General features: G+C 41.7%; 2 protein-coding genes across 5 annotated transcripts; one reads left to right on the forward strand and one right to left on the reverse strand.

The window, feature by feature from the left end:
* Nucleotides 1-260: 260 nt before the first annotated feature.
* On the forward strand, nucleotides 261-4,157 carry LOC110496035 (transmembrane protein 42). Its single transcript, XM_021571667.2, has 3 exons — nucleotides 261-639; nucleotides 1,813-1,959; nucleotides 2,127-4,157. The coding sequence occupies exons 1-3, from the start codon at nucleotides 463-465 to the stop codon at nucleotides 2,256-2,258; spliced, it is 456 nt and encodes a 151-aa protein (XP_021427342.1). The 5' UTR covers nucleotides 261-462; the 3' UTR covers nucleotides 2,259-4,157.
* Nucleotides 4,158-14,152: 9,995 nt separating this feature from the next.
* On the reverse strand, nucleotides 14,153-26,974 carry LOC110496036 (palmitoyltransferase ZDHHC3). Of its 4 annotated transcripts, none has more exons than XM_021571671.2 (8): nucleotides 26,561-26,974; nucleotides 26,419-26,441; nucleotides 22,077-22,411; nucleotides 21,534-21,658; nucleotides 19,919-20,015; nucleotides 18,133-18,214; nucleotides 17,610-17,740; nucleotides 14,153-17,240 (listed from the first exon to the last, which is right to left on the reverse strand). In XM_021571671.2, exons 3-8 carry the CDS (start codon nucleotides 22,380-22,382, stop codon nucleotides 17,082-17,084), a joined length of 900 nt encoding a protein of 299 aa, XP_021427346.1. In that variant the 5' UTR covers nucleotides 22,383-22,411; nucleotides 26,419-26,441; nucleotides 26,561-26,974; the 3' UTR covers nucleotides 14,153-17,081. The 4 variants fall into 4 exon arrangements, with proteins under 4 accessions (XP_021427346.1, XP_021427347.1, XP_021427345.1 ...); XM_021571672.2 differs by having other exon boundaries at nucleotides 22,077-22,414; XM_021571670.2 differs by having other exon boundaries at nucleotides 22,077-22,414; nucleotides 26,419-26,974.
* Between the last annotated feature and the right edge of the window lie 299 nt (nucleotides 26,975-27,273).

The following is a 27,273-nucleotide window of genomic DNA, read 5'->3' on the forward strand; positions in this document are numbered from 1 at the left end:
AGATTAACAAAGTAGTAGGCTATAAGACTAACTTCGCCCATTGCCTAATGTATGATTATTTTTTGTGATTAAAATAGAACGTCTGGCTATTAATTTAATATTATAAATATGAATTAGACTAATTAAAGGCCTATTATGATTCATTAATTGGGTCTTGCCTTTGAGAGACTAGAACTCACTCATAAACCTATTGATTCCTGAAATAAATTCTTATCCAATATCCACCGAATTCCTGAACACGTGATGCCGCTGAAGAAACTACTCATCCCACAATGCTACACAGCCGTGGAGTTCGAACCACTTTCTGCACCTACCCGCTGAGCAAGTATTTTGATTGGTGTGGCTATCTCCGGGCGGTTATTGTTAGGAAGTAGCCTGTAGATTAGATTTTACTCACACATTCAACTCAATACCGCCGTAGGAATGTGATGGATTAGAAAAATATGTGCCTTGGTTGTCAACATGTTCCCCGGCGTTTTCTATGCGCTCCTGGCGGGGTTTCTCGGGGCTGTCGCATCTTCATCTGCAAAGCTGTCACTTGGAGCCGATTACCTTAAAGGTGTATGTGAAACGGGGCTACGAACATGGGGAGAGCAGCGGAAATTTAGACAACCGGATGAAACTACCGCGTGTGACTGGGTGAGGAATCGCCCCCGTTTAAGTGCCTGAATTATTAACGCGATGGGATTCGGGTGGCTTTGAATAATGTAAATGTCAATGTGTTAGCATAGCAATACGTCCGCGAGAAGGGAAATTGGGGTTTTCCAGTGATGAGTTTAAGGCTCCGGATTCCAGCTCGTGCGCTCAGCATCAGCACCAGCACCATCGGCAGCATCATCGGAGGTTCGCTCAGCTGGACAGGCGATGCTGTGTATCAAGCTTCTGTCGTACCCGCGTGCTTGAACGACATTGCAGCTCGTGCGACCTACAGTAGTGCAGTATTACATCGTTTATTTTTGTGTTAAAGCAAGATATTTGCTTATGTTGAGTATCATTTTATTCTAGTGGCCGAATGTGATCCTAGTTTAACATATGGGCAATTGTCCATTCAATGTCAATACCAAATTGTAATTGGGCTGCTTGAAACGACCTTCATAATGTGGTGTTATGATTTTACGTTTGAGTTATCATCTATATTATTTATTTATAAAGCCGTCAGATATTTATTTTACATACATTTACATATCAAGACACATAACTAAAATAGGCTCCAAATCCCTGAAATGGAGCTCAACTATTTGATGTGACTCAATTGCCACATAACATTGTTTTCATTCATATAGACCACATTCCAGTACACGACACACTGACGTCACGCACAAATGCGTGCTACTATTGGCAGCAGTAAAAAGCCATCACCATCTATGCCCGTTCAACATAGCCTAGATTTACGTTTTTATTACTTATAAACAACGTCACTTTTTGGGGTTCTCCTATGCTTACAATGATGTTTAGACTCTTGCTTGAATGGTCACAAAGATTATATTTGGTTATCTTTGCAAAATAACTATTTTGGATTCAGCCGTTGTTAGCTAGAATTCTAAGGCTCATTGAAATAGACTGTTTTAAAAAAAAGTACAATGCAGTTGATTTGCGATGATGACACAAACATTATATTAAGCAGGACATACATACTAGCCTTAAAATATGATTATAATCCAAAAGTAGTGCGCAATGCACTTATAAGCAACATGTAAATAGAGGCTTTTTTTTACCCTTGTTCCCCCTTGTTCTCCCACCAACTTGTGCACGTCGTGGAGCAATGTTTGCAAACACCGAAAGGTATCTATTGTGTTTGTGTGTTTGTTTCAGCTACACATCCCCCTGAGGCTGCTTTGTGGGGGGCTGCTCTTCACTTGTAATGCTGTGATGTGGACATTCCTCGCTAAGGCTCTCAGGTACTCTTCCTCCTCCACCCGAACCACTGTGACCACCACCGCTTCCAACTTCATATCTTCCGTAAGTACATGTTTCCCTGTGGAAAATACTTATTTATAAATAATGTATAAGACTAAAAGTGCATGGTTTGAATTAATACATGACACAGATTTTCCGTTTTGAGTGTTGTCAGAGAGAAAAGTGTAATGACTGGTGCACTAAATTTAAATACCTGTATTTTGCCACAGGCCTTTTTGGGGCAGCTTATCTTCGGGGAGGCCCAGATTGCATTGTGGTGGGTGGGAATCTCCCTCACGTTCTCTGGCCTCCTGGTACTTCAGAGGGCAGCCCCCAACGACCGAGCCAGGAAGGATGAATGACAACCTGTCGGAAGGCACAACTAATTAACTGATATAGAAAGAAACCAGTAATGCAACGTATAGCCTACTATCTGTGACAAACAATAGCATTTCTTGGGTGAATGGCAACTTTGGAAGGTAAAGCACTGTCAAAACATACCATGTAAGGAATATATAGTGATTTTTGTTTTGTTTTAAACACTTTGACATCATCAGCAATGTGTGCATGACATCAATACTTGAGAACACAAAAGCTGTTTTGCTCACATATCCTAAGATGACACTCACTGTAAACTTCCACACCAACATTGCATTATTGCATGTTCAAGGTGATGTGTGAATGGAATCATGTATATAGCCTCATATCTTGAGGACTTGACCCTTAGAGTTTTGACATGTTTTGTGAATTCTGAGGAGGTTTGGCCTTGCCTGCCTTTATAGCAAATGTCTAATAGAAAGTTCCTCACAAGGTCTAAACCCAATTAAGTCAAACCAAAGTACCCAAATATGTTGATCCTGCCTTTTACCCACTAACCACAGCAGTGGCTCTGTCAATGCATTGTGAAGTCAAACTGCTAAGTGGCCCAAAATAAATCGTAGTGACCTCAACTGCCTGTAAAGTGATACTGTCTAGTTCACTCAAAAATCTAAGTTTGTCAGACATATTCAAACCTCAAAAGTGGCCTAATGTCGAGATGAGACAAACTCCAATGAATGGAAAGGATAGGCACAGTCTAATTTCATCTTCTTTAGAGGGTGCCTGTCTTTCCAATTCATTTGGAGATGAGGCACAGAGCTGGATCTACACAGCAGACAGTCTGGACCTCTTGACATTAGCCCACATCTGACCTCAACTAAAATTTTGGAGTGAACTATCCCTTATTTCCTTTGGCAGAAGAGACTCATTTAATGCTGACCTAATGGGGTGTCTAAACAACAGTTACTCCAATGTCTGGCCTTTTAATTGAGTGTCACCAGCTGTTTGTCTTCCAGCTGTAGGCCTGTCTCATCAACAATGTCTATCCTAGTTTTCCAATGCAATTAAAATCAGTTTGAGGTTATCCTTGGGGTAAGAGAGGCATCCGGTAGCACAGTCCCTCCCTCTGCATCTTCCAAGACTCCCAAAAGGTCAAATGTTGCTGTGGGGTTTCTAACCCAACTACTGAAAGTAGTGTTTATTACTAGCATGCTTGTCCTCCAACGGTGTACTTCCCTGATATTCCTTAACACTGTGATGTGCTATTGTGGAAATGGGCTTTTTGCGTAATACTGACAACGTTACCATAGACTGGAGTTTGACTTGACAACTTTACTATACGATCACACTTTGCTGTTTTTTTTTTATACGTATCATATGCATGCAACAACCAACGGTAGCTACCTGTATTCTGACTGTATCTATTAGACAATGATATGTCTGTATAAATGCAGAGGAATGCACACTATGAAATCGGTTCTCCATCCAGTTGCAGTACATTACAGACTGCAGGTTTTGTATGTAATGTAATCTACTCCCCTTGCAATGTGACTATCTATGCTATTGAATCAGGATGGGAGACATTGGTGCTGACATTTCTCCTGTGTTCTTCAGTCTAAACTGAGGATAAACATTTACCTGTGAAGCCACTGTTACTAAGGGCAAGAGAAATCAATGCATTAGTGCAGTGGTTTCATGAAATGTTTGATTTATAGCCAGCACCTGACTGGGACATGTTTGTTGTAACCATTATACTGTAGATATGGATATCATGTTATAAACTGTAGATATTAGTTTGGGAGGTGCATATGACTGACCTGTTAAGATGTGTGCTCCAGATTAGTGCAGCACTGGGGCCCTACTAGGGGGATAAGGAAAGGCAATGTATTATAAACAAAAATGCATTATTAAAAGAGTCCTTACTTGGACAAGACACCTCCCCATCCTTTTAATATGTTGCTTGGCTCTTAGTAAATGTTGTATGATAAGGGAGGAAGTCTCAGAAAATGTCTGTTAGCGAATATAATCTGATTGCACATACTGATGCTGTGTCTGTCAAACTGTTAGTCATCACTTCTTGGAAAAAGATGAGAGAAAAAAGGTGTTTGTGCAGACTGCAAACTGTCTGCACTGGTAAGAAATATGAACCATTCATATCTAGTCTAATATAACTTATATTAAACTAACATTTAAGTGTAAATATTTTCTATTTACAGAAAATATTATGGACATGTGTAACCACTCATCCAAATATGAGATGGTGCACAATGTGAAATAAACCTCATCTAGGAAAGTGAACTGTTATTTGTTCATTCTATCACGTTAAGGTATGACCCAGGTGCAGTCAGTGTAGAAGGAACAAATGTTTATTCGTTAAAACGGGCAGTCAAACGACAGGTCAAGGCAGGCAGGGGTCAAAAATCCAGAGAGGGTGTAAGACACCGGAACAGCAGGCGGAGTCAGGTCAGGCAGAGGTCGGAAATCCAGAGCAGTGTGGCAAAAGTACAGGACGACAGGCAGGCTCAGGGAAGGCAGGAATGGTCAAAACCCGGAAACTAGAAAACAGGGACTATAGCAAAGACAGGCGCTGGTACGTTTGAACAAACAAACGATCTGGCAACAGACAGGGAACACAAGTATAAATAAATGGGATAATGGGGAAGATGGGTGACACCTGGAGGGGGTGGAGACAATCACAAAGACAGGTGAAACAGATCAGTGTGTGACACATTCATTCTAAATGACTCATCTAAAACTCCAAGAGACTAATTAACTATCGTCAATGGAATGAGATGCACATACAGGCAGAATTTACAAGGTTACAAGTCCAGAACATTTCTCAGATTACCTAATTAAATGATTGTCAAATCAAATTGTATTTGTCACATGTGCCGAATACCACAGGTACCTTATCGTGAAATGCTGACTTACAAGCCCTTAACCAACCATGCTGTTCAAGTGATAGAGTCAAGAAAATATTTACTAAATAAAAAAAGTAACACAATAAAATAACAAAAATGAGGCTATATACAGGGGGTACCGGTAACGAGTCAATGTGTGGGGGTACAGGTTAGTCTAGGTAATTTGTACATGTAGGTAGGGGTAAAGTGACTATGCATAGATAATAAACAGCGAGTAGCAGCAGTGTAAAAACAAGGAGGGGGGGGGTTAATATAAATAGTCCGAGTGGCCATTTGATTAATTGGTCAGCAGTGTTATGTCTTGGGGTTAGAAGCTGTTAAGGAGCCTTTTGGACCTAGACTTGGCGATCCGGTACCGCTTGCCGTGTGGTAGCAGAGAGAACAGTCTATGACTTGGGTGACTGGAGTCTTTGACAATTTTTGGGCCTTCCTCTGGCACCGCCTACAATATAGGTCCTGAATGGCAGGAAGCTTGGCCCCAGTGATGTACTGGGCCGTACGCACTACCCTTTATAGCTCCTTACGGTCGGGGGGCCGAGTAGTTGCCGTACCAGGCATTGATGCAACTGGTCAGGATGTCCTCGATGGTGCAGCTGTAGAACTTTTTGAGGATCTCGGGACCCATGCCCAATCTTTTCAGTCTCCTGAGGGGAAAAGGTGCTGTCGTGCCCTCTTCACGACTGTCTTGGTGTGTTTGGACCATGATAGTTTGTTGGTGATGTGGGCACCAAGGAATTTGAAACTCTCGACCCGCTCCTCTACAGCCCTATCGATGTGAATGGGGGCGTGTTCGGCCCTCCTTTCAGACAAAGTCCAGTGTGCTATTAACATAACAATTAAGGCATATGATAAATTGAAACTGTACATGAAAACATGATGGTCATTCAGAATGCACCACTACATTAACTATTCCACGGGTACAGTATATTGTCTACCTGGAAATAATCTTAAAGGGATAGTTCATTGAAAAACTAACTATCTATTTAAATACGTTTTTGAGTGAACAATCCCTTTAATAAGACAAAAATGTTGACAGACGGACGACCATTTAAAAAAAACAATACATTTATTGTCATTAATTTCCATATAACTCCAGTAACTTAAACTTTTGCATTCGGATAAACATTGAAAGAGAAGCACTTTGTGAAACATTTATTTATAGCGGTGTGTTTGAAAAATGTATAAAGAGACAGATATGAAAGAATACTAGTCCCTTTGTCCAATGGCGTAAAAAACGTAAGTAAACATGCTTTAAAGTACTACTGAAGTAGTTATTTGGGGTATCTTTACTTTACTATTTTAATTTTAATTCACTACATTTCTCAAGAAAAAAAAAACTTTTTACTCCATACATTTTCCCTAACACCCAAAAGTACTCGTTACATTTTGAATGCTTAGCAGGTCAGGAAAATGGTCTAATTCATACACATAAAGAGAACATCCCTGGTCATCCCTACTGCCTCTGATCTGGCCAACCCACTAAACATACATGCTTCGTTTGTAAATTGCGTCTGAGTGTTGGAGTGTGCTCCTGGCTATCTGTACATGTAAAAAACAAGAAAACGGTGGCGTCTGGTTTGCTTAATATAATGAATTTGAAATTATTTACACTTTTGATACTTAAGTATATTTTAGCAATTACATTTACTTTTGATACCTACTTAATTATATTTAAATCCAAATACTTTTAGACTTTTACTCAAGTAGTATTTTACTGGGTGACTTTAACTTTTACTTGAGTCATTTTCTATTAAGGTATCTTTACTTTTACTCAAGTATGACAATTGGGTATTTTTTCCACCACTGACAACTTTTGCTAAAACTAGATTTGTCTGTCGGACTGCCAGATGGTGAAGTGTGATTCATCACTCCAGAGAATGCGTTTCCACTGCTCCAGAGTCTAATGTTGGCGTGCTTGACACCACTCCAGCCGATGCTTGGCATTGCGCATGGAGATCTTAGGCTTGTGTGCGGCTGCTAGGCCATGGAAACTAATTTCATGAAGCTTCAGACGAACAGTTTTTGTGCTGACATTACTTCCAGAGGTAGTTTGGATCTCAGTAGTGAGTTTTGCAACTGAGGACAGACAATTTTTACACGTTACGTGCTTTAGCACTCGGTGGTCCCGTTCTGTGAGTTTGTGTGGCCTACCACTTCGCAGCTGAGCCGTTGTTGCTCCTAGACGTTTTCACTTCACCATATGAGCAAGTACAGTTGACCGGGGCAGCTCTATCAGGACAACAATTTGACTAACTGACTTGTTGGACGCTAACTGACAACGGAGATTGCATGGCAGTGTGCACGATTTTATACACCTGTCAGCAAAGGGTGTGACCGAAATAACCAAATCCACAAATTTGAAGGGGTGTCCACATCCGTTTGCATTTACAGTGCATTCGGAAAGTATTCAGACCCCTTGACTTTTCTCCACATTTTGTCATGTTACAGCCTTATTCTAAAAGTGATAAAAAAATTTAAAAAACTTTTTTATTCATCAATTTACACACAACACCCCATAATGACAAAGCAAAAACAGGTTGTTGTTTTTTTTTCTTTTTGCAAAAACCTCCAGAAATATTATATTAACATAAGACCCTTTAACTTAGTATTTTGTTGAAACGCCTTTGGGAACGATTACAGCCCTGAGTCTAATTGGGCATGACACTACAAGCTTGGCACACCTGTATTTGGGGAGTTTCTCCCATTCTTCTCTGCAGATCCTTTCAAGCTCTGTCAGGTTGGATAGTGAGCATCGCTGCACAGCTATTTTAAGGTCTCTTCAGAGATGTTTGATCGGGTTCAAGTCCAGGCTCTGGCTGGGCCACTAAAGGACATTCATAGACTTGTCCCGAAGCCATTTTTGCGTTATCTTGGCTGTGTGCTTAGGGTCGTTGTCCTGTTGGAAGGTGAACTTCCACCCCAGTCTGAGGTCCTGAGCGCTCTGGAGCAGGTTTTCATCAAGGATCTCTCTGTACTTTGGAAGGTGAACCTTCACCCCATTCTGAGGTCCTGAGCGCTCTGGAGCAGGTTTTCATCAAGGATCTCTCTATACTTTGCTCCTTTCATCTTTCCTTCGAACCTGACTTAGTCTTCCACTCTCTGCTGCTGAAAAACATCCCACAGCATGATGCTGCCACAACCATGCTTCACCATAGGGATGGTGTCAGGTTTCCTCCAGATGTGACGCTTGGCATTCAAGCCAAAGAGAGAGTCTTTTTGGTGCCTTTTGGCAAACTCCAAGCGGGCTGTCATATAGCTTTTACAAAGGAGTGGCTTCCGTCTGGCCACTCTACCATAAAGGTCTGATTGGTGGAGAGCTGCAGAGATGGTTGTCCTTCTGAAAGGCTCTCCCATCTCCACAGATGAACTCTGGAACTCTGTCAGAGTGACCATCTGATTCTTGGTCACCTCCCTGACTAAGGCCCTTCTCCCCCGATTGCTCAGTTTGGTGGGCAGCCAGCTCTAGGAAGAGTCTTTGTGGTTCCAAACTTCTTCCATTTAAGAATGATGGAGGCCCCTGTGTTCTTGGGGACCTTCAATGATGCAGACATGTTTTGGTACCATTCCTCAGATCTGTGCCTCGACACAATGCTGTTTCGGAGCTCTACATTCAAATCCTATGACCTCGTGGCTTGTTTTTTTTTTCTAACATGCACTGTCAACTGTGGAACCTCATATAGACAGGTGTGTGCCTTTCCAAATCATGTCCAAACAATTGAATTTACCACAGGTGAACTCCAATCAAGTTGGAGAAACTTCTCAAGGATGATCAATTGAAACAGGATGCACCTGAGCTCAATTTTGATTCTCATAGCAAAGGGTCTGAATACTTACAGTACCAGTCAAAAGTTTAGACACACCTACTCATTCAAGGGTTTGTCTTTATTTTGACTATTTTCTACATTGTAGAATAATAGTGAAGACATCAACACTATGAAATAACACATATGGAATCATGTAGTAACTAAAAAAAGTGTAAAAAAATGTGAGATTCTTCAAAGTAGCCACACTTTGTCTTGACGACAGCTTTGCACACTCTTGGCATTCTCTAAACCAGCTTTATGAGGTAGTCCCCTGAAACACATTTTATTTAAGAAGTGTGCCTTGTTAAAAGTTAATTTGTGGAATTCCTTTCCTTCTTAATGCGTTTTAGCCAATCAGTTGTGTTATGACAAGGTATGGGGTGGTATACAGAAGATAGCACTATTTGATAAAAGTCCAGGTCCATATAATGGCAAGAACAGCTCAAATAAGCAAAGACAAATGACAGTCCATCATTGTTTTAAGACATTATGGTAAATCAATGCAGAACATTTCAAGAACTTTGTAAGTTTCTTCAAGTGCAGTTGCAAAAACCATCAAGTGTTATGATGAAACTGGCTCACATGAGGACCGCCACAGGAAAGGAAGACCCAGAGTTACCTCTGCTGCAGAGGATAAGTTCATTAGAGTTACCAGCCTCAGAAAGTGTATCCCAATGAAATAATTCAGAGTTCAAGTAACAGACACATCTCAACATCAACTGTTCAGAAGAGACTGCGTGAAATCAGGCCTTTATGGTCAAATTGCTGCAAAGAAACCACTACTAAAGGACACCAATAATAAGAAGGGACTTGCTTGGGCAAAGAAACATGAGCAATGGACGTTAGACGGGTAGAAATCTGTCCTTTGGTTTGGAGTCCAAATTAGATATTTTTGGTTCCAACCGCCATGTCTTTGCGAGACACAGAGTGAAGCATACAGTGAAGCATGGAGGAGGAGGTATGATAGTGTGGGGGTTCTTTGCTGTTGACATGGGCTGTGATTTATTTAGAATTCAAGGTACACTTAACCAGTATGGCTACCACAGCATTCTGCAGCGATTCGCCATCCCATCTGGTTTGCGCTCAGTGGGACTATCATCTGTTTTTCAACTCGACAATGACCCAACTCACCTCCAGGCTGTGTAAGGGCTATTTGACCAAGAAGGAGAGATGGAGTGCTGCATCAGATGACCTGGCCTCCACAATCACCCGACCTCAACCCAATTGAGATGGTTTGGGATGAGTTGGACTGCAGAGTGAAGGAAAAGAAGCCAACAAGTGCTCAGCATATGTGGGAACTCCTTCAAGACTGTTGGAAAAGCATTCCAGGTGAAGCTGGTTGAGAGAATGCCAAGAGTGTGCAAAGCTGTCATCAAGGCAAAGGGTGGCTACTTTAAAGAATATAAAATATAACAAATATATTGATTTGTTTAATACTACACCAGTGTAGATTTGGCCTTGTGTTTTAGCCTACTGTCCTGCTGAAAATGTATTCATCTCCCAGTGTCTGGTGGAAAGCAGACTGACTGAACCAGGTTTCCCTCTAGGATTTTGCCTAGCTCCATTACTTGAATTTTTTATCCAGAAAAACTCCCCAGTCCAAATATGCCCATAACATGATGCAGCCACCACTATGCTTGAAAATATGGAGTGCTACTCAGTAATGTGTTGTATTGAATTTGCCCCAAACATAACACTTTATATTCAGGACAAAAAGTGAATTGCTTTGCCAAACTGTTTTTGCAGTATTGTTTGTGCCTTGTTGTAAACTGGATGCATGTTTTGGAATATTTGTTATACTTATACTTTCTTTTCAAGTTAGAAATGTGGAGTAACTACAATGTTGTTGATCTCAATTTTATCTTATTACAGCCATTAAACTCATGGCAACTGAGTTAGGAAGGATGCCTGTACTGTATCTTTGTAGTAATTGGCTGTATTGATACGCCATCCATAGTGTAATTAATAGCTTCACCATGCTCAAAGGGATATTCAATGTCTGCTTTTTTATTTTTTATCCATTTACCAATAGGTGCCCTTCTTTGCAAGGCATTGGAAAACCTCCCTGGTGTTTGTGGTTGAAATTCACTGGTCAACTGAGGGCCCTAACAGATAATTGTATGTGTGGTGTACAGAGATAGGGTAGTCATTCAAAAATCATTGCACACCGAGTCCATGCAACTTATCTGACTCGTTAAGCACACTTTTACTCCTGAACTTATGTAGGCTTGCCATAACAAAAAGGGGTTGAAGACTTATTGACTTAAGATATTTCAGCTTTTCATTTTGAATTAATTTGTAAACATTTTCCACTTTAATTTTATGTGGTATTGTGTGAAGACCAGTGATAAAAAAAAACTGTAACACAACAAAATGTGGAAAAAGTCAAGGGGTGTGAATACTTTCTGAAGTCATTGTACGTCATGTAGCTGAGTCGACCATTAATGTACTGAAAGGGGGTAACATGAGCCTTGAACCAGCCTCTTTCTAAGGAACCTCATACCCCATTACTTCTGATGTCTCTCCTCTAAGTGACTGACACAGACAGACATTAAATCAGATTCAGGAACTTCTACATCTACAAAGAATTAATACATGCCTGTGAGGCGTGTACATGATGAGCAGATAATTAGTTGAAGTTATTTGGTTAAAGGTCAAACTGGAATGAGTTGGAACAGGAAGCACCTTTTAAAGATAAAATAGATAATTCATTTTTGGAGAGCATTTAGTCTGATATGATAGTCAACTTTAGTCACAGTATTTGATAGTTGGGTCATTCTACGAAAATGGTGGGTTTCCTGTCCCGGCCTTATTCACCAGGAAAAACACTTAAAAGTGTGAAATAATGACACAAAAAATATTGTTTCAGGAGTCATGGTTTAGTGACATAATGAGTTTTTCTCCCTCTTTAAATGCCATAATACAAAGACAAGTATTATAGTTATTTAGTGGACTACTTAAAAACTAAAATATCAAATAAATATTACAAATAATTTACAAGTAATAGCTGCTCCTCAATTCATATCACTGGTGTGAAAATGTATAAAAAGCACCACTTTGAAAAAAATGCAACATCGTTGCCAACTTTTTCCTGGGTCAAAAGTTCATTGGAGACGGGACTGTTTTGAAAAGCACATGGTGAGTGTGCACTCTCTCTTCATATGTTAACAATTTGATTATTAACTTGGTAATTTCATGCGAGGACTCAAGATGTCACACAGTTTATAGTAAGGGGAAAGGAAATTGGATTAAAATGATTGATAAAATTCCACGATTAAGTGATTTATTTACAATTTAAAAAGTGTGGTTTGAGCTACAGTGGCTGCTGTCTTAGATATTCCATTTTGTCTGCAGATTTGTCACTGTTGTTATCGACACTGGTGTTACTGTTCTTGCTGGTAACGCCAGTGACAATCAATAACACCAAACTTTTTTCTCAACGTAATGTTTTATAAAACCCTCAACAATTATATATATATATATATATATATATATAAAATGCTTATTAGCATTTTATTACTGTTTCAATATTGTAATCACATAAAGACTGAAATTACGTTCTAGAAAGCCTGAATATAGGTAATACCAGTGACAAAAAGGCAGCACAAGCATTTTTGTTTATGTAAAGTAGTAAAAATATTAAAAATATGTTAAGCTGTCATTTATGTTGATTTATAACATTAAGGGGTTAACTATTATCTGACAATATATTTTTTGATTAAATTTTTTTTTTTTTTTAAATTGCAAAAGTTTGCTGTTCAAAAAGCCACAATTTTCATAGAATGACCCAGTTATATGAGTCACTACAGAGCTTATAAGGGTCCATCAGTTCAAGTAGGAGATGGCAGTATTGAGCGTTCTGCTTTAAAAGAAAAAAGGTGCACCAAATCAGAAAGATATGGTAACGTGAACTCGTACATCGCCAATTGCCCAAAAACGTAATACTTCCAGATCAACTGTAATGTCAATACCATTGTAAAGCTCTCCCCTTTCCAACAAAATCAATTACATGACCTGAACGCTGCCCGTTTCTGCATAATTCAACAAGGCAATGAGCTCCGTCGGGTCTTTAAAAAATGGCGGGTGGGGAAGCTAAACTCATGAATGGTAGTGAGGAGAGATGTGTGGGAAAATTGTTTTTTTTCACTCGATCTGTCCAACCTATCGCCTCTAGAATGTAAATAAAACACTATAAAGAGTTTATATAATGTGTCATTACATACCTATTTGAAGGTTTGTGTCGAATTAGAATCGGGTTTTTAGGGCGGTGCTAAAGTGATCTTAGAAGTAAACAGCGGCTTTGAGAATGATGACGCAAAAAATGACTAGGTATCAACCCCTTACCCCCGTCACTGTCCATTTCTTGTTTTTAAACGATGAGAGAAGTGCTACACCTGGTGAAGAGAGATTGTAAGACAGAAATAGTTGCTTTATGCGTGCTGTACGTTACGGCATTACACTTCACGATGTAAAGGAGGGTCCGCTTTTTAAACTTTTCTCCAATACTATAGAGCCATTACCATGTCGATCAACGCTTGAATAGAAACCTAGTTCACACACCCGATTTTGCCGTCAACACAGTCGCTACAGTGCCATTAGTTTTCTTTGTAGCCTCGTTTGAATGTTGTGGTTGCGCACATTTGTACGGAATGGGGTGAGTTTACGTTAGTAGATTTGATTGAAGCATCTTTAACTTTAAAGTCACCTATTAAAAAAAAATATTAACTGCTTAGAAAAAGTGACTGTCCGGCCTCTCGAGTGGAGCATCGCAGTACTTGAGGCATCACTACAGATCCGGGTTCGATCCCGGGCTGTGACACAGCTGTCTGGGAGATCCATGAGGCGGCGCACAATTGGCCCAGCATCGTCTGGGTTGGGGGAGGGTTTGGCCGGCCAGAATTTCCTTGTCCCATCGCGCTCCAGCGATTCCTGTGGCGGGCCGGGCGCCTGCACACTGACTTCGGTCGCCAATTGTATGGCGTTTCCTCCACCACATTGGTGTGGCTGGCTTCCGAGTTAAGCGTGCAGTGTGTCAAGAAGCAGTGCTGCTTGGCAGGGTCGTGTTTCGGAGGACGTGTCGCTCTCTCCCTTCTCCTCTCCCGAGTCAGTACGGGAGTTGCAGCGATGGGACAAGACTAACTACCAATTGGGGAGAAAAAGGGGTAAAAACCAACAGAAAAAGGTGACTGTCGTGATAGTGTCATGCTGCTTTAGTGACTTCAAAGTTGATTTTATTCTTCATAATACATTTTTTAAAATCTATAAAATGTGGTCCATACACATTTCAAATGACACCCATGCCGTGCAAATGCACTCTGCATTCTCAATTAAGAGAGAAACATTTTTGTTTGATGAATACATAACCATTGTGTTCATTCAGCATGGCTTTGACAGTCTGTAAAAATGCATTTTCATAAAAGGCGTATGTTTCTGAAAGTTTCCCCTGTGGCCTCAATGGTACATTCTACCATAAGCTGTACAAAATGATATGCAGGGAGGGTGAAAGAGTTCAGAGATTCCTCATTCATAAACCAGAACATATGGCACCAAAAATATTCTACATGAGTTAGGCTGTGCCCCAAATGGCACTCTATTCCCTACACAACTTTTGACTAGAGCCCTGTGGGAAGAGCCCCATTTGGGATGTAGCCATTCCGTTCATCACCAACAGCAAATACTCTTTCTATAGTAAGGCTTCTGAACACACGATTGATTGTGTGATCATTTTCTCACAGACAAAGGCATTTTCACTGAAGTATCTGCTTTGAATATTAAGCTTGTTTGTTTGCAATTGGCCTAGAGCCAATCTAGACTGTCTCTAGGAGACCGGTCTGTGCCTTTACATAATGTGTGAACTAGTTAGCATGGTCCACAATGTTCTTTCGGGTTTCAGTGCACGTTTCAGTGGCCTAAATGTCATCACCAATGTTTGTCCCGCAAAGCTTAGCTCGGTCAGATTCATACCCACAAATGTCAAGCCGATAGCCTGTTTTGATATGACATTTAACAAATTCCATTTAGTGAACACAGGGGAATTACACATAGCTGCAGGCTTCTGTTCCAAAACGTTAAATATTATGTACATTTGATTTACCAGTTGTATTCAGTGATTCAGTGATCAAATGAAAATCTCAGAGGGCATTACAGTACTTTTTCTATAGAAACAGTTGTCACATACACCAGCCAGTAAGACATATCATGCTTACAACAGACAACCATCCACCACTGTCACCAGCCTTCGGAGGGGACCCATCCTGCACATGGACATGACTGACAGCTTGTGAGAGGAAGCAGATACCCTATTCAACTGAAACTTAAGGTTACAGAGCTACAAAAATATCTTTACCCAACTGCCATTGTGTACTGTCCTATAAGTAGGGGGGGGGGGGGGGGGGGGTACGGGGCTGAGCAAATTTGAGGTGTTGTGAGCGGAAACTTGAACGTTGTGAGAATTCTGTGCAAGTTCCGACACGCGATTACAGTGAAAACTGAGGTGGAACCCTTAGTTTTAGACAGTAACCAATAGGCTATTGTGGCTATTTGAGCATAATGTAGTCCTACCAACAAAACCAATGGAGCAAATCCCATAACATTTTCAGATAGAAATCAAAAGCAATTTCTATGATATAGCCTACAGTATGTGGTGTTCAATGCAGGCCTACATTGCATGATACCTTTAAACATTTTTACATTATGAAGGGTTTGACATTAATTAATGACTTTTTACTTGGTCTGTAACACCATGGGCCAAATAGGTACATTGCATTGTATGATGCAAGAAACCACTTTTCAAATAATTAATTATTATCATTCAGAGAATTAGACAATGAAGACTACCCCTCTGCCTATTGGCTCATTTCCATATTCAAGGCCGTCTCAAAATACAACACTGCCCCTTTAATTAAAACACACATGCTTTTTACCTGACTAGTTTTTCAAAACCAGCTTAAAGGGGCTGATATAATTAAGCAATAAGGCGCGAGGGGGTGTGGTATATGGCCAATATACCACGGCTACGGGCTGTTTTTATGCACGACGCAACGTGGAGTGCCTGGATACAGCCCTTAGCGGTGGTGTATTGGTCATATACCACAAACCCCTGTGGTGCCTTATTTCTATTATAAACTGGTTACCAATGTAATTAGAGCAGTAAAAATACATGTTTTGTCAAACCCGTGGTATACAGTCTGATATAGCTGTCAGCTAATCAGCATTCAGGGCTCGAACATCCCAGTTTATAATGTTGATTGGATCACAGAAAAAACGTTGATCTATGTAGTGCAACCTAATGGGGTGAACTCGGTGAAGTTCAACCTCTGGAGTCTGCGCGGCCTGGCATTTCTTCTGTGCGGCAGTCCTGCAGGAGGTGAGCAGCCACGCATGCCTATAAGGCAAAGACTCTGCAGCTTGCAGCAACAGATTTGGCTGTTCTAAACAGCAAATGTAATGCCTTGTGGGTCGGTAGTACATCAACAGCGTGGCGCTGGCACCAAAGGCTATAGCTTATACCCATAAAGGATACTTTATGGAAAGGCTGAGGTACTGCAACATTGGAAGAGAAAATATGCCTATTGGAACTGATTGTTTTTGTCCACTGAAAAGCCCATCTGAGTTCAGGTCATGCGTTTGCTTTGTTTAGGCCTAGTCCTCAAAACGGGACATGAACAAATACAGGAAATACTGTACGTTGGGTTTAAGAGTGTCTACCCTTTCTATCCCGAAGGTAGAGCCTAGTTTATAGCCACGTCAGATTCAGTCTCTGGCTAGGTTACATCAGTAAGTGCTCTCTTTCATGTTAAACGTGAGAGAAGCAGAGACTAATTTTACAGTTGATGGTTTTGCAGGGCTTGGCTGTGATTGTGAACAGAAGGGGAAATAACTTGTTTTTCATACAGGTATCAAAATCAGCACCAGGCAAAGAAAACTAAAATAAGTGACAAGTATTAAAAACAGGCAGAAAGAGGTTTTTCACGAAGAAGACCCTGAAATTTAAAAATGATCAAAAACAGAAAAGGAGAAGAAGTGTCAAGAGTTAATGCTCAGTGAAGTCAGGCGGTGGGAACACCTTCGCCTGTACGCATCATCAGTCCGCACCCTGAAAGACAGGCTGGTAGCACGGGTGCTGGAGCTTGGCTTCTTCTTCTCAGACAACGTACTGGTAATAGTCTGCCTTCCCGTGGTCGGGGGTTGCAAAGGGACTTAGCCAGGCTATGGAGAACGGATGGCCAAATACCACCCTCATGTTCATCCACTTTGTCCTTTTAACCCATCTTCTCTCCTCCTTTTTCAACTGCTCTATGCCCTGTTGATAAGATCCAACAGGCAAAACATCAGCAGGAGACCATGTGTCTCAAAATAATCCTGGCTACTTATACATCTTGGGGACGGTTCCATCCAGAACCTGAATAAAGCTATGTGCAATCTGGATCTAGTAACTAAGCAGCATGGTTGGGGCCAATTCCGTTTCAATTCAGGAAGCAAACTGGAATTCTAATTCCAATTGTCCTCAACACTTTTCTATGACAAAAAATGGAATTGGAATTCCAGTTGACTTCCTAAATGTTCAAATGGAATCAACCCCAAACCTGCTGAGCAGCGATGGTTAAGAAGGAAGAGAGGAGCATTGAGTTGGGGAGTAAATGGGAGCTGGTGGCGTGTTCTGTTCACTTACCGTCTCATCGGTACAGATGGAATGGACCTGGGTCCCAAACATCACTGAGGTGAAAATGAGGAAGAGGAGTCCCTCAAAGCAGAGGAAGATGAGGAGGATGACGGTCGCAGGAGGAGAGAATGTACTGCACTCTGGGGAGGGCCGAGGGAAGAGAGGAGAAGGGAGAGAAGAGGTTTAAACTGGAGGGCACTGATAGTCTGGAAGCTGAGGAGAGGGGTGCTGGGTTCCTTCTCATCAGGTAAGTATTATCTTAGGGGGCAGGAAAGGAGAGACAAAGGTTGATATCCTGTATGTGGCATTGACCAATTAAGTCATGCTTTAACAAAGAGAGAGTCAAAGGAGAACAATCAGGGTACTGGAAAGGAAAACAACATGATACTTATGAAGTAGTGGAAATAAATAATTGCAAATGGAAACCACAACACCAAATCCATGAAATGTTTTTCTCTGTTGCGGAAGAACCACGCAAAGTTAAAAACAGTATGGTGGATTTGACAGGGAAGGCTAACATAGCTGAACTCACTCGTCCAGTCTGACTCGAAGCAGAAGATAAAATGGAAGGCAACCATGACCAGGGCATGGAGGGATATCAGTGCAATGTACATCTGAAGGGAGACAAATATTACATCGCATCAGCTAACACAGTAGTAACACTACATCAGCTAACACAGTAGTAACACTACATCAGCTAACACAGTAGTAACACTACATCAGCTAACACAGTAGTAACACTACATCAGCTAACACAGTAGTAACACTACATCAGCTAACACAGTAGTAACACTATATCAGCTAACACAGTAGTAACACTACATTAGCTAACACAGTAGTAACACTACATCAGCTAACACAGTAGTAGCACTACATCAGCTAACACAGTAGTAGCACTACATCAGCTAACACAGTAGTAGCACTACATCAGCTAACACAGTAGTAACACTACATCAGCTAACACAGTAGTAGCACTACATCAGCTAACACAGTAGTAGCACTACATCAGCTAACACAGTACTAACACTACATCAGCTAACACAGTACTAACACTACATCAGTTAACACAGTAGTAACACTACATCAGCTAACACAGTAGTAACACTACATCAGCTAACACAGTATTAACACTACATCAGCTAACACAGTATTAACACTACATCAGCTAACACAGTAGTAACACTACATCAACTAACACAGTAGTAACACTACATCAGCTAACACAGTAGTAACACTACATCAGCTAACACAGTAGTAACACTACATCAGCTAACACAGTAGTAACACTACATCAGCTAGCACAGTAGTAACACTACATCAGCTAACACAGTAGTAACACTACATCAGCTAACACAGTAGTAACACTACATCAGTTAACCACGCAGTGCTCTTATTTTGAAAAAGTATTTATCAGAATTCTGTCAAGATTGTGTACATCGTTATGGATACAGGTATCCTATGTGTATTTGTTTTCTCTCCTTCAGCCCTAGTCACAGGTTTCACTCATCAGTCGCCAATCAGAAGACACGCCTGCTCCTTTTCCCTTACCCAATCACATCCCCATGGTTTTCCCAAACACTCTCTGCCCGTCTCTCCCTCCGGATAGAGATCATCTCTCTTTTGTTTTTGCATCTACATGTCACATTTGCCCGTTATTATGTATTGGAATTGTAATATTGTGTATGACTGTTTTTTTGTTGGTGGGAAAAGGGGATACCAAGACAAGTCGCCCGTGGGCATACATTACCCGTAGGAAAACCTTGTCTAAGAACCCTGGTTAGAACTGGGCGGACCACCCACTGTATTTCATTGGTCAGTTAGCTAGCTGTGCTTGAGGAAGGTAAAGACTAGATTAGGGGTTTTTAGATATTTATTAGTTCTTTCCTTGGGTCCAGCTCAGCCCTTTTCCACCCCATTACCGTGTGTTTGACGGTAGATTTAAATTGTCTGTTGTTATTAGTTCTCCCTGCTCCTTTTCACTGTTATGATTTGAATGAGATATGTTACGGGTCTCGTTTCCATCTCCCCCTAGACTGCAGGGCCAAAGGGGTTCGTAACATCCATAATGGAATAATGTGTTGTCTTGATGAATGTGGGCGAGAGTTTGCAGGTCTGTAGGAGGACATTAGTCAGCATTAACTAAGGTAGGAGGACATTAGTCAGCATTAACTGTAAGGTAGGAACACATTAGTCAGCAATAACTGAAAGGTATGATTGCTGAGACAAGTAGCAACATCTCATATGAGGGAGTCAATAACAGCTTGTTGTGAATGTATGTTTGCGTAATAGCTGAGTAGCTCGAGGCTAAAAACACTCACTGTGAAAAGCACAAAGAATTTCTGGTTCTTCTCTCCTACGCAGTTGTTTACCCATGGGCAATGGTGGTCCATCTTCTTGATACAGCGTTTACACACACTGAGAGGGGCACACACAAGGACATGACAGCATGGAACAGCCACAGAGAAAGAGGCCTAGAAATATGAGCCAAACCGTGACCTACACAAGCTGCTCCTTCTGGAAGCATGAAGACCAGCCACAACGCCTAGTTAATTAAATCCGGCAATTCAGAACACGCACACCAACACAGCAGAGTGAGTGGAGAGATACTCCACTCCTTCTAGCCACCTTCAGCTGCATGTCTGCACTATATAGGGAATAAGGTCACATTTGGGACAAACAACATGTTGACATTTATGGAGATGAGCGATGGGAATAACCAGCTGAACTGGACTCTCCCATCACACAGGGGGGTCACAGCGGAGACATATTATTTAAGGAAGAGGGTAGCAGACTGACAACTCAACTATCTGCCATATGGATCTGCAATATGCTCAGAGGTGTTCTGATACCATGGTATTCTCTGAAGGTGGAACAAGTGTTACAGTATGGTGTCATGATATTTATACTATATGCTTTAGAGGTGTTCTGATACCATGGTATTCTCTGAAGGTGGAACAAGTGTTACAGTATGGTGTCATGATATTTATACTATATGGTCACATCAATTCACATTTTTTGTTGCTATGTACTTTTTTCCAATTCCTACTTCAACTAATCCCTTTTTGTTTTAGCCATTTCCGTCCCCTTGAAACTATGTTAAAGCACAAGTCCGGGGAACAACTCCTTAGCCATCCAGTAAGTACCAGTGGGTATAAGTAATGCAGCAAGGCTGAGGCTAAACAACATTGTCAGGAGAGAACATTAGAAGAAAATAAGTGGAACGGGACAGACTAGACTGCAGCAGTCCTGTACTGTACCTGCAGTGGTGAGCTCTGTCAGGCTTTATACTGCAGCAGTCCTGTACTGTACCTGCAGTGGTGAGCTCTGTCAGGCTTTATACTGCAGCAGTCCTGTACTGTACCTGCAGTGGTGAGCTCTGTCAGGCTTTATACTGCAGCAGTCCTGTACTGTACCTGCAGTGGTGAGCTCTGTCAGGCTTTATACTGCAGCAGTCCTGTACTGTACCTGCAGTGGTGAGCTCTGTCAGGCTTTATACTGCAGCAGTCCTGTACTGTACCTGCAGTGGTGAGCTCTGTCAGGCTTTATACTGCAGCAGTCCTGTACTGTACCTGCAGTGGTGAGCTCTGTCAGGCTTTATACTGCAGCAGTCCTGTACTGTACCTGCAGTGGTGAGCTCTGTCAGGCTTTATACTGCAGCAGTCCTGTACTGTACCTGCAGTGGTGAGCTCTGTCAGGCTTTATACTGCAGCAGTCCTGTACTGTACCTGCAGTGGTGAGCTCTGTCAGGCTTTATACTGCAGCAGTCCTGTACTGTACCTGCAGTGGTGAGCTCTGTCAGGCTTTATACTGCAGCAGTCCTGTACTGTACCTGCAGTGGTGAGCTCTGTCAGGCTTTATACTGCAGCAGTCCTGTACTGTACCTGCAGTGGTGAGCTCTGTCAGGCTTTATACTGCAGCAGTCCTGTACTGTACCTGCAGTGGTGAGCTCTGTCAGGCTTTATACTGCAGCACTTGGGACATTTGTAGACCACCTGACCGGGCTTGAGCTGCAGGCTCTCGATAAACTCCTTGGTCGCGTTCCCTTTAGGCACCGCACCCTGGGAGAGAGGCACGGGTTAGGACAGGGGCATTCATTCATATCTGAAACCCATCTGAAAACAAGAGTTCTCTACAAGCAGGTTTTCTAGTGAAGACAACTTATTTCTAGACTGAAAGCACTGCATTCGACAGTTTAGCCTGAGAGTCCAGTCACTGACTCACTGGGTGCGTCCCAATAGTATCTCCTTTCTCCTGAAGTGTGTACTCATTCACCACTGCCCACAAATCTAATAGCATTGGATTGGTGGAGGCATGGGCTAGTAAGAATATCCACCATATTTTTGATTCCAGTCATTTCCTTTCAAATCAGTGAAGGAAAATGATCATGTGCATACTTGGGGGGGGGGGGGGGGGGGGGCTAAATGGAACAAAGCCACAGAATCACTGAGACAGACAGACAAAGCCAGCCAGACTAACCGGGTCTGTGCACATGGCCCGGGCGTGCGAAGCCAGAGCGAGGAAGGCGAGGGTACTGAACAGTGCCCCGTTGATTAGACTATAGAGCAGGTTCTTGGCGGGCAGCAGCATGACGAAGAGCACCACGAACTCGGCGTAGAACACCAGGCACCAGGTGATGACGCCGCACGCGATGCCGCAGCAGTCGCGGATGAACCACATGGCGTCGGAACTGGGGCGGGTCGGGGGAGGGGCGCAGTGCTCGGGCTGCAGGTAACCGGCTTGCCTCTCGATGTCCCTGCAGCGGTGCGCCGGGCTCTTCTTCATTCTAGAGCGGATGCAGCTCTCTCCGCATGCTGCTGAGAGAAGGGTTTGGATGGTTAGGAATAGGCTACAGCTGTAGGTGTCAACGAAGTGATATCTGAGGTGCCAATGTTGCAATGCATTTTCTATGTTGTTGGAATGCGCAGTTGTTGTAGTTTCTCATTTACACTACAGGTGTATACAGAAGTGATTAGGAAGTGAAGTGTCAATGTTGCATTGACTGTACAGACACTGTTGTTGGAATGTGGTCCGTTTCTGTTATTTGTTGGAACGTGGCGTTGTAGCCTGAAAACAAATGTTTGACTGAAAAGGCTAGAGACCTGTGTGTTGCATAATCTAAATTTATCTGAACTATGGTGATGGAGCAACGTTGACATGCAATTCAATCATCTGTGCAAACAGACAGTAACGGACAAAGGGAGTGAGAGGAGACGGCGCATGAGCGTTTGAAGTTCCTGTTAGTCTGTTTTAAGGATTCTAAAGCAAGTCAATTACCCTGGTCAAAATGTCTCTGTGGTCATTTTTGGCCCACGTTTAGTAGAAACAGAATGTCAGGGTACTAAATATAGCCATATATGTCAAAACATACGAAGAAAAGTTCACAAAAGCGGAGTATTCACTGCCTTTTCAAATTTATTTATCAATCAAACGTATTTTATAAAAGACATTTTTACAAAAGCAGCTGCTTCAAGGTGCTTATGCAGAAAGATACCCAACATAAATCCCCAAAGAGCAAGCAATGCAGATGTAGAAGCACAGTGGCTAGGAAAAACTCCCCCCTCTGAAATCTGGCCTACAAGAGATCAGAATTACATCCATTGATGTGGCCAATTCAATCTCACTTTTATGATTAGCCACACTAGCTTAATTGAGCTTTAGCCTATCGGCTTTGAGGGGAACCCTGGTCCAACTGACATTCCTGCCAAAACTGTTTTCATATCATGTTTGTAAAAGCCCACTATTCAAGCATCCCTAACAGCCAGGGATATAGGCCAGTGAGTAAGTAGCCTCATAGTGACAATCAACCTGAGATAAACACATTACTGCACACACAAATGCACAAGCCTACACAGTGCCCTCCTCCCCATCCTCTGGTTGTCTCCAATATACACTACAGTATTGTAGCCTGGGTAGTGCCTAGCGACAGACTCTGGACAGTCTGCCTACAGACAACAGGCTTAGAGCCCACCTGCTGTGTTAGTGGGCGTGATGTCCAGTCTGGCCATGGCTATCACTTTCCCCACTCAGCCCAGACAGTACCATCTGCTGCTGATAGCCTGAATGCCGCAGTAACGGCATCTAGCTAATTCACCGGGTCAGTGTGTCACTCTCTCTCTCTCACAGACACACACACACACAAACTACAACACTCCCATCCTGCAAATTGGGCGTAGCTAATAGCCAGAATGCAAGGATCCCTCTGTGGATTTGATAAGCGCAGGTGTGGAATGTTTGTGTTCGCCTAGTTAATCATAAAATCATGATGCATATAATTTGTTTTGTCAAACAGCCAACAAATGGAAGGCCTTTGCTGTTATCCATCAAATGAAATATTCAGTTTGAGTCATTTCTGGTAGAACTTGCTTTAGACAAAGGAAGTGGAATGCTAATATCTCCCAGGGGTTGTTCCAAGTCATTTCAGCAAGCCATGACACCCACCATCTCCTTGTTCTGAAATCATTTCTGTGGTCAGAAACATGTAAGATTAGCATTCCTGAAACATTATTTTGCTGAAATATAATGATTATGTAGATTAAATTAAGTAGATTGATTGCCCCCAAATTGGCCATTTTAACTTATAGGATTCAAAACATTCAATAAATATAGTACTTAACATCTGATTTAGACCAAAACATTTAACAATGAGTAAGACATGAGGAATCCAAATAAAGTCAAAATCCACCCACCGCGCCAATCCCACCCCAACGAGTATACAGTATCAGTTCTCCATGTCTGACAAGTAGTATGGAGCTGTGTCTCTGAGTATTGTTTCCTCGTCTTATTTTATGTATTCTCAGTGAATTTGGTGATGTTTCCCCCATGTTCAAAGAAATTGAAGTGGTTAGGTTTATGTCCCGTCATGCATACTGATATTACAAGGTTCTGACCACTAGATGGAAGAGGACCATCTAGTGGTCAGAACCGGGTAATATCAGGACGCAGGATGGGACACAAACCTAACAACTTTAATCACTCATTTCTCTGAACAGGGGGAAATTAGTATTTCCTAAATATTGGTGCATTACGGTAATGATAAGCAGGTTTCGGTAATGAGTGTTTCAGTTTGCCATTGAAAAACTGTACTGAGCTCTATTAGAGATTGAGTAACCCAATACATCATCAAACTGTGTCACTTGTTAATCCCAAATTATTTGCATAAAACAAAATCTGATCTTAATGCAATTGACTAAAATATCCCTTATTTTATCATAAGTACTGTAATTGTGTATGTATTATCAAATGTCAAAAGTGGACTTAAGCGTAAAAAAAAAACCTATTTTTAGACAAAGTAATTTCTCAAGTCTTTCAAATGTATTTAAAATGAGACTGTGCCATAAACTAGGCATCTTAGTATTCAGAATGATAGTTGATTGTTGCAGATGGATAATGGTTTTCTAATTCAATTTACTACTGCTATGGTTAACTGGTTTCTGAGAATCACCCGGTGGGTGTTGAAATCCTCTTTCTTGTGCTTTTTGAGGTGGAACAACCCATAGGTGAATCCATGTTGAGAGATGACTGAGCGTCACTCTCAGAGTGAACAAAGCTAACAGTATCTCTTGTACAACATCACAAATACTGTTTCATAGGAAACAATAAGTCAGGAACGTCACAGAAACGTTGCACTATATCATCTCTTAAAGCTTCATAAATCCAGTGACACAATCTGTTACCAAGGACGATGCTACTAATGAAGTCACTATAGCTACTATGGCATTTGTACACATAAGCCAAAGCACTGTCAAGAAAAACACTTCCAAGCAAGCGTCGATTATATATTATCTGCTAAATCAATGCTCTTTTGTGGTTGACTGGAAGGGGGAGTGAATAAACTACTCTTTCACTGAATGACATGCTGCTGTTACTCTGAATGAACTGATTTGACTTTAGTATCATCTTTGTCTTACAGCAGAAAGTACTTTTACAAAACTGCCATTCTATTCTGCCGTTCGAAGCAGCAATAGTTTTTAAAATTGTATTTATTTAACTAGGCAAGTCAGTTAAGAACAAATTATTATTTACAATGAGGGACTACCCCGGCCAAACCCGGACGACGCTGGGCCAATTGTTCACCGCCCTATGGAACTCAACCATTAATAAACATAACGGCATATAATGTCTAACAGATGACTTCAATGGACCATTTACAGAAGACTGGAGGGTGATCACTGTATGAGCGCTATACCGCTGAATGAGACATCCGTTTAATGCATGATTTATAGGGATGCAGGACGAGCTGCTGCTTGGATGCCTCCAAACAGTACAACTGAGGAATGATGGCAGACACAGAGGAAGAGGCCACGGGAGGATGGGAGTGGAGATGTGTCTCAATAGGACGAAATAGCAGTTAACAGGCTGATGAGACTTCCGTTTATAACCTCTGCTGGCAGTCGCTGTCTGTGACATGAGATACTGCTGGCAGCTGAAAAGATACTGCTAACCTAGCCGAAAGGCCGGCAGATGGCGATATTGATCTGGTATTGATAGTCCTAACACTATCTATTTATTTAGAAATTTCCTAACAAACACCTTACACTGAGTGTAATAGTAAGATGACAAATGGAATGAAACTGGTCTTTTGATCAGTTGACCCTCTAAGTCACAATCACTGTTATTGAGCTAGAATAATATGGTTCATTAGCTAATGCAACAAATCTCGATTCTGCTGTCAGATTCAGAATATATTGCGAGCTAGCTTGGTAGCTCCAATGATTAGCATGGTTTCATCGGTTTTATGACTTTACTTACTTAGTTAGTTAGCCAATTTGGTTAGTTTAGCTAGGCAACGGTAGAAACAACCATGCTGATTTCAACTCACCTCTTTCCTGGTTGAGGAAATACCTTTCAGAGAAGAGAAACGTTACTCGGTTTGACAGTCTGGCACGCAAACGTCAGCTAGGTAACGTTTCACCATTCACAACAGTAAATCGTAGCTAATTGTACCAAGTTAGCTAGCTTACGTTCACTAGCTGGTTATCCTTGCTAGCGTGGAGGTAGTTAGCAGTACCCCTTGTTGGGTCTCACTATTCACGCTTGACGTATCGAGTCCATCGTTAAACTACAAAACCACTTCGTTTCAATATTTCCTGTGATTCATTTGGAAATGTCCATAAATGCAGACCTAACGTTACTAGTTCGGTAGGTGGATGCCTGTTTCCCCATTACTCAATATAGAAAGCGCTCTCTGGCAAGCAAGAAAAGATCTGAGGAAAAACAGGAAGTGCCCTGCCTTCCATGCGCAAGACTTCAGTGCGCTCCAAAGGTTATCTGGCGTTCCAAGCACCTGAAGATGCCCCAGTATATTTGTTGCCTCTGCAAGCAGATCTAGGAACAGATTTGCCTACCCAATCCCAAACTCAATCCCAAAGAACTGCATCTAAAAACCGATGTAGGATATTAGTGTAGCTAATGGCCCAAAACCCGGCAGATGGTGATATTGAGTCATTTTAGTGTACCGTCCAAAGCGAATGTATGCAGCTGGCTATTTAGCGTATAACACTTATATCCTCCATGGACCAGTTTATACATAAATCGAGTCTGAATGGAGAATGTTTTAATGATGAGAATGTGGAAAATATGGGTACTTTCTTTATGAAACACATTTTCCACCACCATGTAAGAGTGGCTAATGGTACTTCCTGATGATGTGCCACACTTTCAACCAGGGGTAAAC

This window comes from Oncorhynchus mykiss, chromosome 18 (assembly GCF_013265735.2).
Source record: "Oncorhynchus mykiss isolate Arlee chromosome 18, USDA_OmykA_1.1, whole genome shotgun sequence".
Lineage (NCBI taxonomy): Eukaryota > Metazoa > Chordata > Actinopteri > Salmoniformes > Salmonidae > Oncorhynchus > Oncorhynchus mykiss.

Bases quoted from the DNA above. Each gene is read 5' to 3' on its own strand.
- LOC110496035 (XM_021571667.2), top strand. From the start codon at position 463: ATGTTCCCCGGCGTTTTCTATGCGCTCCTGGCGGGGTTTCTCGGGGCT. The intron at 640-1,812 runs GTGAGGAATCGC...TGTTTGTTTCAG, and splicing joins AAACTACCGCGTGTGACTGG to CTACACATCCCCCTGAGGCT. The intron at 1,960-2,126 runs GTAAGTACATGT...ATTTTGCCACAG, and splicing joins CTTCCAACTTCATATCTTCC to GCCTTTTTGGGGCAGCTTAT.
- LOC110496036 (XM_021571671.2), bottom strand. From the start codon at position 22,382: ATGAAGAAGAGCCCGGCGCACCGCTGCAGGGACATCGAGAGGCAAGCC. The intron at 21,659-22,076 runs GTTAGTCTGGCT...CCTCTCTCCCAG, and splicing joins GGGCCATGTGCACAGACCCG to GGTGCGGTGCCTAAAGGGAA. The intron at 18,215-19,918 runs GTGAGTGTTTTT...GTCTCCCTTCAG, and splicing joins AATTCTTTGTGCTTTTCACA to ATGTACATTGCACTGATATC.